General features: G+C 36.5%; 1 protein-coding gene across 6 annotated transcripts in view; it reads left to right on the forward strand.

The window, feature by feature from the left end:
* The window catches only part of CTNNA2 (catenin alpha 2), a 1153910-nt gene that overhangs the window by 339852 nt on the left and 800193 nt on the right, over window positions 1-13865 (forward strand). For all 6 annotated transcript variants that reach the window (XM_054701781.1, XM_054701778.1, XM_054701779.1 and 3 more), the window contains one exon: window positions 1668-1934. In XM_054701781.1, coding sequence (XP_054557756.1) covers window positions 1668-1934 — 267 coding nt within the window. The remainder of the gene's footprint in view (window positions 1-1667; window positions 1935-13865) is intronic.

The following is a 13865-nucleotide window of genomic DNA, read 5'->3' on the forward strand; positions in this document are numbered from 1 at the left end:
TTTACTAGCTATTCAGATTCTTTCTAGAAAATTTACAAAAAAATTAGAATTGAAATAATAAAAAACATATAATACCTTACCACCCACAAAAGCCGTATTTTGGTATACTGCAATTCACTTAATTTGCCTTCATATTGTAACGTGTTTATAATCAATGTATGCATATAATTATGTACAGTATATTCTTATAAATAATTTTTTATAAATTAATTTTCATATTGACTAACAGTCCATCAAATTCAGTGACTTACTTGACCACTCACTCATAATTCAACATCGATATTATTTCCAGTTTCTTTTTTCATGTGGTTAAAGAATATCTTCTCAAATAACTTAAAGAATTTACCCTCACCCCCCATTTTTCACTTCCATAATCATATATATATATATATATATATGTTTGATATGGACACTAAGCTATGAAATATGGAATTTCTAGATGAGAGCTATTCTGGAGGAATACCTTCACTTTTTATCTGTGTTCATCTTTGGGGGCTAAAAATAAATCCCAATTCAGAAATTTGAGTTTGTTGACATAAATCAATTAGTGCTTAAGCAAAGGAGAATCAGTGACTCTCCTAGTTGTTTATTGCTTATTATCAATTTGCCTTGATAAACCTTGATATCAAAGTTAGTGTGCTTGTTAGAATTATTTTGGCCCACAGAAGAGAAGACGTAGTTCACTGTCAAGAGGTTATCTGTCCATCATGTACCAAATGAATAAGTGGGAATAGAATACCCGTGGTTCAAAGACTCATTATGTTTTGAAATTGAAAAGTACTGTCCCAGAGGTGATTATCTGGCAATCCTAAACGGCTCTCAGAGAGTAACACTGCCTTTAACATTTCCAAAATAAAAACATTTTCTTAACAATAATCTTTAACACTGAAATAAAAGACTCTCCAGTGGCATTATTTTGACATCCAAAAGTAGGAAAGCAGACCATTTTTATTCCTTAAACTCAATGATTGAGCTGCCATTAAAGGCATTTTTTTTTATGAGCTTTGTTTTGGAAATACTAATGAAATGGCAGTAAGACACTCAGCACAAACCAGGAGAGTTTGATTTTTCCATATTTGTAATTTTAATGGAGACAGTTGAATTGTAATTGAAAATGGAAGCAAGCAGAGTATCACAAGACTGAAGCTTGGGTTTTTCATTGATTAATGACTAATTAACGTAAGCCATTTACCTCGGTGACTCAATTTATGCATTCTTTCAGTAATATTTATGAATGCTTTTATGGTGTGGACATTGTGTTAATGACTGAAGAGTCCTCAAACAAGATATATTGGGCTCCTTGCTCTCTTTACATGTAGACTATAGGAGGGAAACAAGTTTTAATGAATGAATATGATAAAGTGTAATAGAAGGGAGTAGGGTCTCATGGAAGGAGATAAAAGGGGACATAGCTTAGAGAGTTGTATGGAGAGTGGGTTCTAGAAGACAGGACATATCAGGTGAAATGATAGGTTTGAGAAGGCTCACTCGGGTATTCATACAGAAAGAACAACTATGTACAAAAGAACAATTATGTACAAAATCTTGGAAGCTTGAAAGAACATAAGAGAACGTAGAAACATTCTGAAGTTCAGTATAGTCTATTCCAAATGCCTCCATGCCAGACTTTTTGGATGTGTGATGGGTTTTACGTTTCGCACACACAGGAGCTTAAGGACCCTCACTGTCGAGATGAGATGGCAGCTGCCCGAGGGGCTTTGAAGAAGAATGCCACAATGCTGTATACGGCCTCCCAAGCATTTCTTCGCCACCCAGATGTTGCTGCCACAAGAGCCAACCGCGATTATGTGTTCAAACAAGTCCAAGAAGCCATTGCTGGCATCTCCAATGCTGCTCAAGCTACCTCGCCCACTGATGAAGCCAAAGGTCACACGGGCATTGGCGAGCTGGCTGCGGCTCTGAATGAATTTGACGTAAGCTTTTGGGGGGTGTATACAATATCCACTTTGATTGAATACCTGGTGTTGGGGAGGAAGGACCACCACGATAGTACACATTGATGAACATCTTCTAGACACTTTCGATAGTAAGATAAATGTGTTTTTGTTTTTAGAATTCCAACATATTGACAAAGTGGTTCTTTTCTATTTAAAGGAAATAGAAACTGTGTTTCAGAAGGCTTGGTCTCATGCCAGTAAAAACCCTTGTACACTTAATCTTCCTACCCCTTGGACTATATTAGTGACAGTTCATGATTTAGATGATTATCTTATTATTTGTCCCTTCTTATTGTGGGACAAATATCATGGCCAGTCTATGTATAGATTGCCTCTGTTATACCTAGGTTATGATTGTCCACAGTTTCTTCTCATTTTATTATCAGTGGCAAACAAACTCCATTGCCCTCTTTTTTTCATGAGATTCTGGTCTTCTGTACATTGGCCCCTCAGGGTAGCACTTTCTGCTAGTCCCATGAATGACCCTACCTGCTGTTTCTAACAGTTTGTACTGCTGAGGCAAGCACAGGGAACAGGTTCTCTGTGCGGGGGCATATTCAGTTATCAAAATCAGTGAAAGGGTTGCAGGTAATCAGCAGCCCAGGGCCACAGTCCTCTCCCTCCCCTCGGTCAGGCTATGGGACCAGCCTTGAGAAGCTGGAATTCAGTTGAATTTATCCTATGTTCATTGAGAACCTACGTGTGTTATAAGAGCTACAAAGATTTATAAATAATCTATCTGCTTTGGGGGTTATATTTTTCTGCAGGGAGATGAGGGAAGTAGAATGTATTAGATACCTTTTAAGTGATCAAACAATGTTACAGGAATTCATAGGAGAAAAATAGGTTATTTAACAGCTATGGAGAAGGATAATGAGCTTGCTTTGGGGAATGTTGTCATTAAATTGTGGCAGGAGATTACTAGCTGGCTGTTGGAAAAGAGGGAATCAGAAGCAGTGCAATGATTGCTAAAAGCATAAGATGGAAGATAGAATGGAGAAGTAATTATAACACTTTATATTCAGATTGCTCTTTGCTATTTACACCAGGGTTTGTCCTCTTTTATTTTTTTAGTTAGCTGAGAAATAAATATATTGAACATAGACAATATATTTCCCAAGTCATTTTATAAGAATTAAGCGTGATAATAAATTTAAAGCATTAGCACTAGAATTTAGGAATTAATATTTAAGTGTATTTACAAAGTTTCAGGAGACAAATGAAAATTAATTGGAACTTATAAGGCGTAAATAAAAAAAATTAATGGGAAAAGATAAAAAGAGATCCTGTTTACAAAGTAAACCATAAGAATAATTTGACACTTTTTCATTACTTTTATGTCTTTATATGTGCTGGAAATAATACTGATATAGATGTGGAAGACCAAAAAAAAAAAAAAATTCCAATGGTATTGAGGAAAAAACTTTACTCTTTGATAAATGATGTCATGATCCCAAATGGGAAAACTATCAATTTTATAATGTTAGGGAATACAATGAAAATTCTAAGATTGTTCTTTTGAAACTTGACAGAGTAATGATAAAGTTATTTTCTGGACTAAGAATGGGTGAGGAAATATTTTAAGGAAACAAACATGAGCAGGTCAACCATTTAAATGGCAAAATATTTCTATAGGAAATTTAAAATTGTGCATTTAAGCAAAATGCCTTAACAGTTAAACAGAACAGAAAATTATAATCGCAAATACAAAATTATTTTATGAAATGACACTCTTTAAATTAAGAATAGGTGAATTAGTCAGATTTTGGCACCATTGAATTTTATAAATAGAGATAATTTCATAGTAAAAAAGTAGGCAGTGCAACCTAAGGAGGACCAGGTATTAGTGTAAAAGTGAGGCATACCTATATATACTCTTCAGCTGCTGCCACCTTCTGCCCAAGAGTGTGATTATAACTCCACGGTCCCTTTCTCTTTTTATTCCAACCATTTTCATTAAAAACCTTTTACCTGAAGTGAATTTAATAATTGAGGCATCAGTGTTGTATTACAAAAGTAGTTGGATTCTTAAAACTCAGACAACATGGAAAAAATCTAGTAGCAAAGTATTTCAACATATGTTAAATTTTCAGCTGTTTTCTTTTACTATAATATTTTCTAAAGCTAGAAAAGACTTTGGGAGCTGAACATATGATATAAATTTAAATGCTTTTTTATAAAACATGCTATAATAACAAAGTAATTCACTAATTACATTTTGTTAATTTTATATATTTTATATTTTAACGAGTTTTATTACTTATGTTACCTAAGTAATTATATATTTTATTAACAAAGCATATTAGCCAAGTTATCTTTTATTATTAAATCTATACTGTTTCTCAAATTTTAAATTGTAGAAAGCAAGATCCAATGCAAAAACTTTTATTTTTCAAAGGTTGACAAAAATGAACATGTGGAACTGTCTATTAACATTTTATACATAGTATTTCCATCTGTTGTCATTGTGATTTAATAAATGCACTTAATTCCTATATTTTTCTCAAAAGCCATTATTACAGTAAAATATTATTGAATATTAGAACAGATAAGGTAATGAGCCGGTTTTAGATTTTCCATTATTTCTGACAACAGCAAACCTACACAGTCCTTAATAGTATTTGAAATCCCTGCACTAAAAAAAAATGTAGTATTTTAAATCCCTGCTCTAAAAAATAATATGCTATTTCTCTTTATAGCATAATTATACACTGTTCTACAATTGCATAATGAATAATTTGATATGATTTTTATTTCCTAGACATATTGACTTGAAATTGAGTTAGAACTCACAGGCATCTGTTTTGAATTTTAAATGCCAATCTCAGATATTAAAAAATATATATATTACATTGGGGGGGGGAAATGCTTTCAAACTTTCTGTGATCTACTTTTCTAACAATATTTCCCTGAGATTTGGCTTAATAGCCTGCTAATGTAGTAGTATTTTTCTTTATTTTTATGTAGAAGAACTGAAGGTGTAGTCCAGAGGGTGGGGTTGAGAGTATTCACCAGAAACAGAGTGGGAGCAGACTGGGCAGATCTACTGAAACACACTGCTGAGGGAAGCAGCAGGCTAGACAAGAGAGGTCTGCTGCATCATCATATGTGGGTTAGCTGCATGGCCAGAGATCAAACTCAGGCTTTAGGCTGTAGTGGTTATAGTGCTAAGACTTAACTTCTAGGAACCAAGGAGGCTCCCATAATAGAGTTTTTAAAAATTAAAGTGTCTTTGAGATCTTGAAGTAAAAAGAATGACAAATAGAAAATATTTTTCCCTAGTCAGCAATGTTAGCATGCCCTGCTGTTAAATTTCAAGCACATATCATGTTAATAGCCATAAGCATGTCAAATTGGTTATGTGGGGTGGGATGGAGAAATGGCTTTAAGTTTGATAATTGGTTAAGGGCAAAGTAAAAGTTAGGACTTTTACATTCATTTGTCTAAAGCTAGAGGATTGAGATCTCTCTGGGAAATTATAGTGGCTCATTGTTTGGTGATCTATTTTCTGCTACTATTAGTCTGCTTACATGAGTAGTTGATATGGTGATTTATGAACCAAAAGAATGAAGAAAAAATAAGAATTTTAACAACTTGAAATTTTCAAAAGAGTCTCTAATGATCCAAAAACAAAAAGTGAAATGATTGCCTATGAGTGGAAAACACAGCTTCAGTTAAAAGGCAATTTGAGGTAATTTTGTCTTGTAAAACTATCTACTAAGGAATACAAAAAAAATTAAATGTAATGACTACTCGAAAGTAAATCTCATTATGTCAATTTTGACTGACAGAAACCTTTCAAGAGTGGAAGAGAGGAAAATTAAGTTACTTCTCCAGAATTTTTTATTGTATTAAGAAGAGTATAGTATATCTTATTTTTTGAAGCTTTTGTAGTTGAAGATACTTTAAAAGAATTTGAAATTAACATCAAGACCCTTAAAACCATAACCCTATTTTGATAATCTATGAGGGTCTCTAGTGACCCCTCACTCAAAATCTTTGTACTCTTATTTTCTAGTTCTTAACTGTTTCATCCTTGGAAGGGAGGGGCATTTAATAGTATTAAGCATGCTTTCTTTCTTTTTTTTTTTTTTTAATAGAGGCATGTTTTATTTATTTGTTTGTTTGTTTTTGTTTATACATGCACTGGATAGACTCAGAAGCACGGGAGGGTGAGAGAATTCACCAGAGCCAGAGCAGGGAGCAGAGCAGGCAGAAGGACCAAAGTATACTGCTGAGGGGAGCAGCGGGCGGCAGGAGAGGTCTGCGCGCCATGTGGGACCCTCCTCCAGTGGCCAGGGAGCAGCCGGGGATCGAACCGGTGCTGCAGAGGCCGCGGGCAGCTTCGCAACCCAGCGCTCAACCGCTGCGCCACCGGGGAGGCCCTAAGCATGCTTTCTTTCTTTGTGTGACTTTTAACTTGCAAGATTTAAATATCTGTCCTTGAGAAGTAGAACCATCTGGTCCCAACCACATTGAACTGAAATGTCTTCATGACAGATCAACTTGATATAAGTTGCCCTTCCTGTTTCTTCTTAATTTTCTATACTTCCCTTCTGCCTTCTGAGATTTTCTTTTTTTATACTTTTCTTTATCTATGTTTTCTGAATCTAATTGTAACTTTCTACTTGATCTGGTATTCAGTGTCTGGGAGTGTTGGAATGTGAGGATAGTGACTGGAATGATCGCTGCTTCACTGGTTGATTGTGACAGCAAAATTCTGTGTCTCACAAGGTTTGGGGGCTTAGGCTAACTGCAGCGGTGAGAGAATTGTCCCCAGTGGAGCATCACCATGCTCTAGGGATCAGTGCCCTAAGGTTGTGCCAACTGTGTGCTCTTCTAAGTGTACACAGATTTTCTAGAGGCTCTAGTCCAAGGAATGAGGTTATGCAGCAAAACTTCAAGTGGCAGCAGTCATTTCACAGCAGTTCCCTAGCCTGTTTTGGGAACTCATGGAATGCATTTCTGGACACTGAGAGTAATAAGAGCTCTGCTCTAAGGTTTGGGATCCAGTTTGGAATTCACTCCAGTAGAGAACTGAAGAACTATATAAGGTCACTTTAAGGATGAGGCCCAAATACAGGACCTCAGAGATCTATGCAGAGGAGCCTGAAGTAGAGATTTTTCTCTTGTCCCCTGCTCCAAATAATACACTTATGCTTTCTGAATAGTGGCATAATTATTTTCTATTTCCTGTTGTTGATTCTAGGCTTAGAATAGATGTTCCTCTGGAAATTTTGTCCTATAAAGAGACAAGACCCAGAGTTGTGGCTGGCTTAGGGATTATTAAAGGGTTTTATTAACTGGTGGGTTCTACAGCATCAGGAAGGACAACTATCTCTTGGGAAAAGTAAGTTTTCACGGAACATCTGGTATACTCCCTTCCCAGTTCCAATCCTTTTTTGGTAGAAATCCATGTAGTTTTGTTATGTTTTTAATCAGAGAGGATATCCCCAGGACTCATCTCCTTCTCTGACATTCCACAAAGATTAGCTTATGAACACTGCCAGTTTCCCATATACTACATTACATTAGAATGAGGGTGGAGAGACGAGAGAGCCCTATAAAAATATTGCAAGCACACATAGATGTGGAAAAAGCAAGATATATCCAGTGTTCTAAATAAATTAGTAAAGTAGAGGCCAAATACATAAAAACAAAAGCCAGCAGGAAGAGCCATTTAGCTTCTGGAAAGCAATTTTAGATTCCTAATTCAGGTACTCCATCTGAATTTAGATTCCTAATTCAGATGGAAGAGGCAAACCCAGCAGTTTCCTGCCTATCTCTGTCCATGCCAATATTTTTGAAGACTTAGCATCTGTATCGCTGTTATGTCGCCTTTATTACTTTTATTAGTGTGCTTTAATAATGATCTGTTATATTTCTATGAAGTAGTACCTACTTAATGGCCATTGAAAGTAGTCCAGCACTTTGAAAAGAGCCCGGGACTTGGATTCAGATGTCTCCATCCTACTCCAAGCTCTGCAAATAACTAAGTATGTGTGACCTTGGATTGCTGAGTGAGATGACATCTCTAGTCTTTGGGGTAGGATTTAGATATAGGAAAGCTAAAACCATTCATTGAAATTTTACTGTGTGCCAAGAGAGATATGAGAATGAAGAAGTGTAAGATGTAAGGGAAAAAGGCTTAGTAAAAAGCTAGCATAAATGCTGCGGTACACACAAGTGTCTGGCATGCACATAACCTGCTGTGTGTGTAAGGATGAGATGGGACGGCACTGAAATCATAAAAGATGCCTTGAGCAGGTGGTGCATGTGTAGCAATTAACATGATCAAGTGTGAATAAGGGTTTTTCACAGGCAAAAAGAACATCATTGCATGTAGAGGCCTAGTGGATAAGGAATGCATAAAATATTCATTTCTAGAGCCCAGGAGAAATTAGGCTAAGTGGGAGAGCTGGAGGCAAATCCTAGAGAGCCTTGTTGCTCTTGTAAGTGTCTGACCCCCAGTTTATAGGCATTTGGAGAATCTGATGCTCTAAACCAGGGGGTGCATGAACAGATTTGTTTTACAGATCACTCTGACTGCAGGGTGGACAGTGTATTTGAAATGGACAAAGCTGAAGGGCACCTTGAGTGATGGGGGTGAGATTATGTATGTCTACAGTATATTGTTTGAATAGGGATCGAAAGAAGTGCATGGATCCAAACCATATGGAGGGAGTAAGTCAACAAGGCTTGGGGACTATATTTTTTGTTATCAGATAGCCAGAGTTAATGTTTTGTACAATAAACTTTAGTTACTTGAAAATAACAGATATTTGTATGATTCCAACTATATAATCTTGGGTCTGTGGGAAAAATGATTTCTTACATGATAAGACTTTCTTGCATTGCTTTTTCCTGCCTCTTAATTCCTTTATGTACCTACCAGTATGATTATTTAATATCTAGTAAACCTATATATAATATAGATATATTGTTATATATCTATATCTATATATATCTATATAGATATATAGCAAATGTTTATATAAATTCTCTTAATCCAAATTCTGTAACATCTGGGATTTTTCAAATTTAAATTGTTTGTTTAATTAAGCTACTATGGATATGTGCTTGGTATCTTCATTTTACTTAGTATCTTTTTAAAAAATATAAACTTTTAGACATACTTTTCAAAAAGGTGGAAACAGATTTTCCTATCTGGTAGGATAGCACTAGTAGGATATACCCCCAATAACTGGGGGCTAGTAAGGCCCACCAATTCTCAGCTCTTTTTCATATCATCTTCTAATGGGCTGATTCTCATTCTACTCTTTTCCACTCAAGGAAGTTGAACTTCTTGAAATTGCCTATTAATATGTTTTAGTTAGGAACAAGCAGTGACGCTATAGCATTCTTTATCATACACTGACATCTGGTGGCCAGATAGAACATTAAGAAACATCCGGCAGGTCCTATATACCTGAAAACAGCACAAGTAGAAATGGTGGTCTCAGCAGCAGTGGCTGTAGCTCAGAACAGGGTGTGGTCTGTTTGCTGAGAACATTTAGTCTGCTTATGTCACCCTTGTATACACTTATGCTATGCAGTGGAAGTCACACTAATCCTATTTTGGGAAAGTTTACAGTTCTGTGAAGTTGTTATTGATGAATACAGAAGCAAATGAGTTTGTAGAAGGAAGCACAAGCAGGACGGCGAGCTGAGGGTGGTTCTGCTGACTCACCATGGGAACAGGTGCACCACCATCCAGAACAACCTATTCTCTGCTTCCCAGGGAATCCCTCTTCACCCATTTAGCCAGTGTTCTCATTTTTTGTCCAGAAATTGTATCTGGATCTTGCCACCTACCATATCTTCTTGCCTCTAATAGCTTTAGCTTTTTAAGGCGTTATAAGTCTAGCAGTAATTTCTGATAGTGTCGTTTACATTTCTCTCATGATTTTGATACTTACTTCAAGTAAATGCCCTAAGAAAATTTTATTTTCTGCATTTAGGCCAGCAAATATGGAACTATAAAAATGAGCAAATAAAATGAAATTTGAGATATTTTTGAAAATTTTAGTTCAAATCTTTGCCTCCCTATCAATCTTTTTTTTTTTTTTTTTTTTTAAAGATTTATTTATTTATTTATTTATACAAGCACTGGGTACAGTCAGAAGCGCGGGAAGGTGAGAGAATTCACCAGAGCCAGAGAGGGGAGCAGAGCAGGCAGAAGGACCGAAGTACACTGCTGAGGGGAGCAGCGGGCGGCAGGAGAGGTCTGCGCGCCATGTGGGACCCTCCTCCGGTGGCCGGGGAGCAGCCGGGGATCGAACCGGCGCTGCAGAGGCTGCGGGCAGCTTCGCAACCCAGCGCTCAACCGCTGCGCCACCGGGGAGGCCCCTACCTCCCTATCAATCTTAAATCAAAATACTGTATTTGTTTTACTTTTTACAAGAGAAAATGTACAACATCTGTATTGTTCCCAATGAGAATGTTTTCTTTTGAGAATATTGACAGATTCTGTGGGTCTGAGTTCACCTTTTTTTCAAATAATTAGAATTAAATACAACAGAATACTATTGTGCTTGATTATCATGCTCTAACTGATCTTTGATGACAATTATTTTAATTACCATTTATTTATTGCTCATATTTTAGAATTGGGAACCAAACAAGTCCTTTCATCTAGTGATCCATTTACTGATGAGAAACATATATATTTTTAAATGTGTAATGCCTTTGTCTTACTTTCATGATTTTTTGTGTTAGAAGAGCTTGTTTTTACTTAAACCTTCAGAATTATACATTCTTCTTTCTCATGTGTTTCCCATTGTACACTACTGGGAATTACTTGATCCTCATTTATAAGATTTAGTTTTAATCTGTGGTGAAGTAAACACAGACACACACTGGCATACACAGACACTCGCACACACGGAAACTCACATGCATACACACATACTCACACAGACACACACACACACACACACACTCACACTCTCAGATACTCACATATACACACAGACACTCACACGTAGATGCAACTCCTGTCACTTCCCCTAAAACACTGATTTGACTCTCACACCAAATAACCTACTTCCCAGAATTCTCCGGCAACATCTGGAAACTATACTGCATCCTGTTGAGTTCTGTTGTTCCTTTTTCCAAATGTTCTCTGATACTCAGGTGTGTTCTGATTATATCCATTCATTAGGCTAAGGCTGTAGAGAAAAGGTTACCCTTAGATGCACATGTAGCAGTTAAATTGGCAGGCAGCTAACATTGCCAAGGGCGTAACTGAGTCCCATGCTAGACATCCTGGTCACAGCTGTCCTACTAGTGGACAATGAACAGCATAGTGCAGAGGACACAAAACGATCTTGTGTTTAAATGCGCTCATATCACTTTCCCCTCTTTGTTTCTTCATCTATCAAATGGCTTATTAATGTAGACATTTCAAGATTGTGATAATAGCCTTATGCGCTAACATTCACAAGTGTCTAATTCATGGGAGGCACTCATGTGAACTAATTATTCTTTCCTTCTCATTCTCTTAAAAAAGTGTCAGCAGCCAAATATCATCCATCTCAAGTCAGTTTTGAAGCTTTTTCCCTAGAAAAGCCTCAGAGAATAGTGGGTAATTGAAAAGTTGTTAATGTCACATGACAATAGCTCTGCATGTAACAATGCTGTTTGTGCTCCTTTGGGCACACCCACACCCCCGATAGAGAACAGCTTCCAAGAAGGTGTGATCAAAGCATAAGCAGTCTTGAAAAGGAGGTCTTTTTGTTTCACACAGGAAAATTTCAGAAATTAAATCACCACTTGAGCCATGAATGATTCCTACAGTAAGAACTCATACATCTGGTACTAATTAAAAGAATAAACACCACCTCTGTGTTAGCGTGGGGATTTTCATTCCTTTTCCAGTTTCTGGTGTGAAGGCCACCTTTATCTTCACCTTAAGTATAAGATTTTTTTTTTTAAAGATTTATTTATTTATACAAGCACTGGGTACAGTCAGAAGCACGGGAGGGTGAGAGAATTCACCAGAGCCAGAGCGGGGAACAGAACAGGCAGACTGATGAAGAAATACACTGCTGAGGGGAGCAGCAGGCACGGCAGGAGAGGTCTGTCGCACCATGTGGTACCCTGGCCAGTGGCCTGGGATTGAACCGGTGGCCTGGCTGGAACTGGTGCTGCAGAGGCTGTGGGCAGCTTCGCAGCCCAGTGCTCAACCGCTGCGCCACCAGGGGAGGCCCAAGTATCAGATTTCCTAAGGCCTGGTTACTCTGAATATGATTGTTCAAACTATATATCTGGAAGGAAGATGGGTGGCTGACAAAATAGGGTAGGGGAAAAGGATAAATTGATGGCTGAGGATGGTGTTCCTGTTTGGTCTAGGAATCACAATGTAGAGGAAGTTATTTTTTATCGCATATTCTATCCAAGTGATATCTTCCTATCACAATTAGCAAGACATGACGCTTATTTTAAAGAGGCTAATACAAATGATAAGGAAAAATAAAACTGAAAAGTCATTGTTAATTTCTACATTTCATTGCTGCTCAGTTTTCTTTCTTTTGTTTTAAATTCTAAATTTTGTTGAGGTAACATTGTTTTATAACTCTGTATATGTTTCAGGGGTACGGTTCACACATCTACAAAAGTATATTATACCACGCCTACTACCGAAACCATAGGTATTGACATGACTTAATTTGCTTAACATAATCCCTTCCAGTTCCATCCATGTTGTTGGCAATGGCAAGATTTTATGTTTTTTTTTTTAATCTTGCTAAGTAGTATTTCTTTATGTATACACACCACATCTTCTTTATCCTTTCATGTATTTGTGGGTACTTAGATTGTTTCCATAACTTGCCTATTCTAAGTAGTGCTGCAACTAGTTTATCTCTCTTAAAACTGTCTTATAAAGAAATTCTGGTGCTGACCCTGCTTGTTGGCCAAGTCTCAGATGTAGTAGATCCTCTGAAAGAAGCAGACATGTATGCACATCTGTTGGTTTGAAAATACCTCCTGTCTTCTATGCTGGTGTCTTCTATGCTCATGTCTTCTATGCTTGGTATTATTTCCTTTCACTTCTTTCAGGTTTAACATGTGTTTAAAATTTTTCAGAAAGTTTTCATAAATATATATGTAAAAGAGTATAGATATGCATATATGTGTACCCATATGTGTATATAAGTTTATGAGTATATGTTAATACATAAAGCTATGTAAATATTATTTGCATTTACTATATACACAGTCATTCCTTTGTATCACAGGGACTGGTTCTAAGATCCACAGGTATCAAAATCCATGGATGTCCATGTCCTTTATGTAAAATAGTGTAATATTTGTACATAACCCATGCACATCCTTGCATATATTTCAAATAATCTCTAGATTACTTCTAGTACCTAATACAAAGTAAATCTTTTTAAATGGTTGTTACATTAAATTATTTAGGGATTAATGACAAGAGGAAATCTGTACATTTCAGTACAGACACATCCATGGATTTTCATTTCACACTTGGTTGATTCCATGGAAGCAAATTCTATAGATACCGACATATATAATACGTGCCCATAATTTTTCTATATAAAACTAAAAGGTTTAGATGTTGTCTCTATTATTTCCTTTTCTTTTGAGTTTCAAGTACATTTTAAAGCTTCCTTTCTTCCAGGAGATGCTTATACAAATTACTTGAGGGTACAAATGAGTTCATAGCTAGGGAATTTGAACTGTAGTGATCTCTAAAATATTTTTCAATTCTAGAAAACTAACCAGATTTCCTCAGAAGTTAAGAATCGTCTTTGCCTGAAAATAGGTATTACTGTGCATGTGAAGAATATTTGTAATAATGTTTGGATGCACTAGATGATACAAAGATTCAAAGCTTGTCTTTTTTAATAGTCCTCTTTGGCTTAGTATTTAGGGAAAGAAATA

The sequence above is a fragment of the Talpa occidentalis genome, unplaced genomic scaffold, assembly GCF_014898055.3.
Source record: "Talpa occidentalis isolate TD23 unplaced genomic scaffold, MPIMG_talOcc4v2.1 talOcc4.5, whole genome shotgun sequence".
Classification (NCBI taxonomy): Eukaryota; Metazoa; Chordata; class Mammalia; order Eulipotyphla; family Talpidae; genus Talpa; species Talpa occidentalis.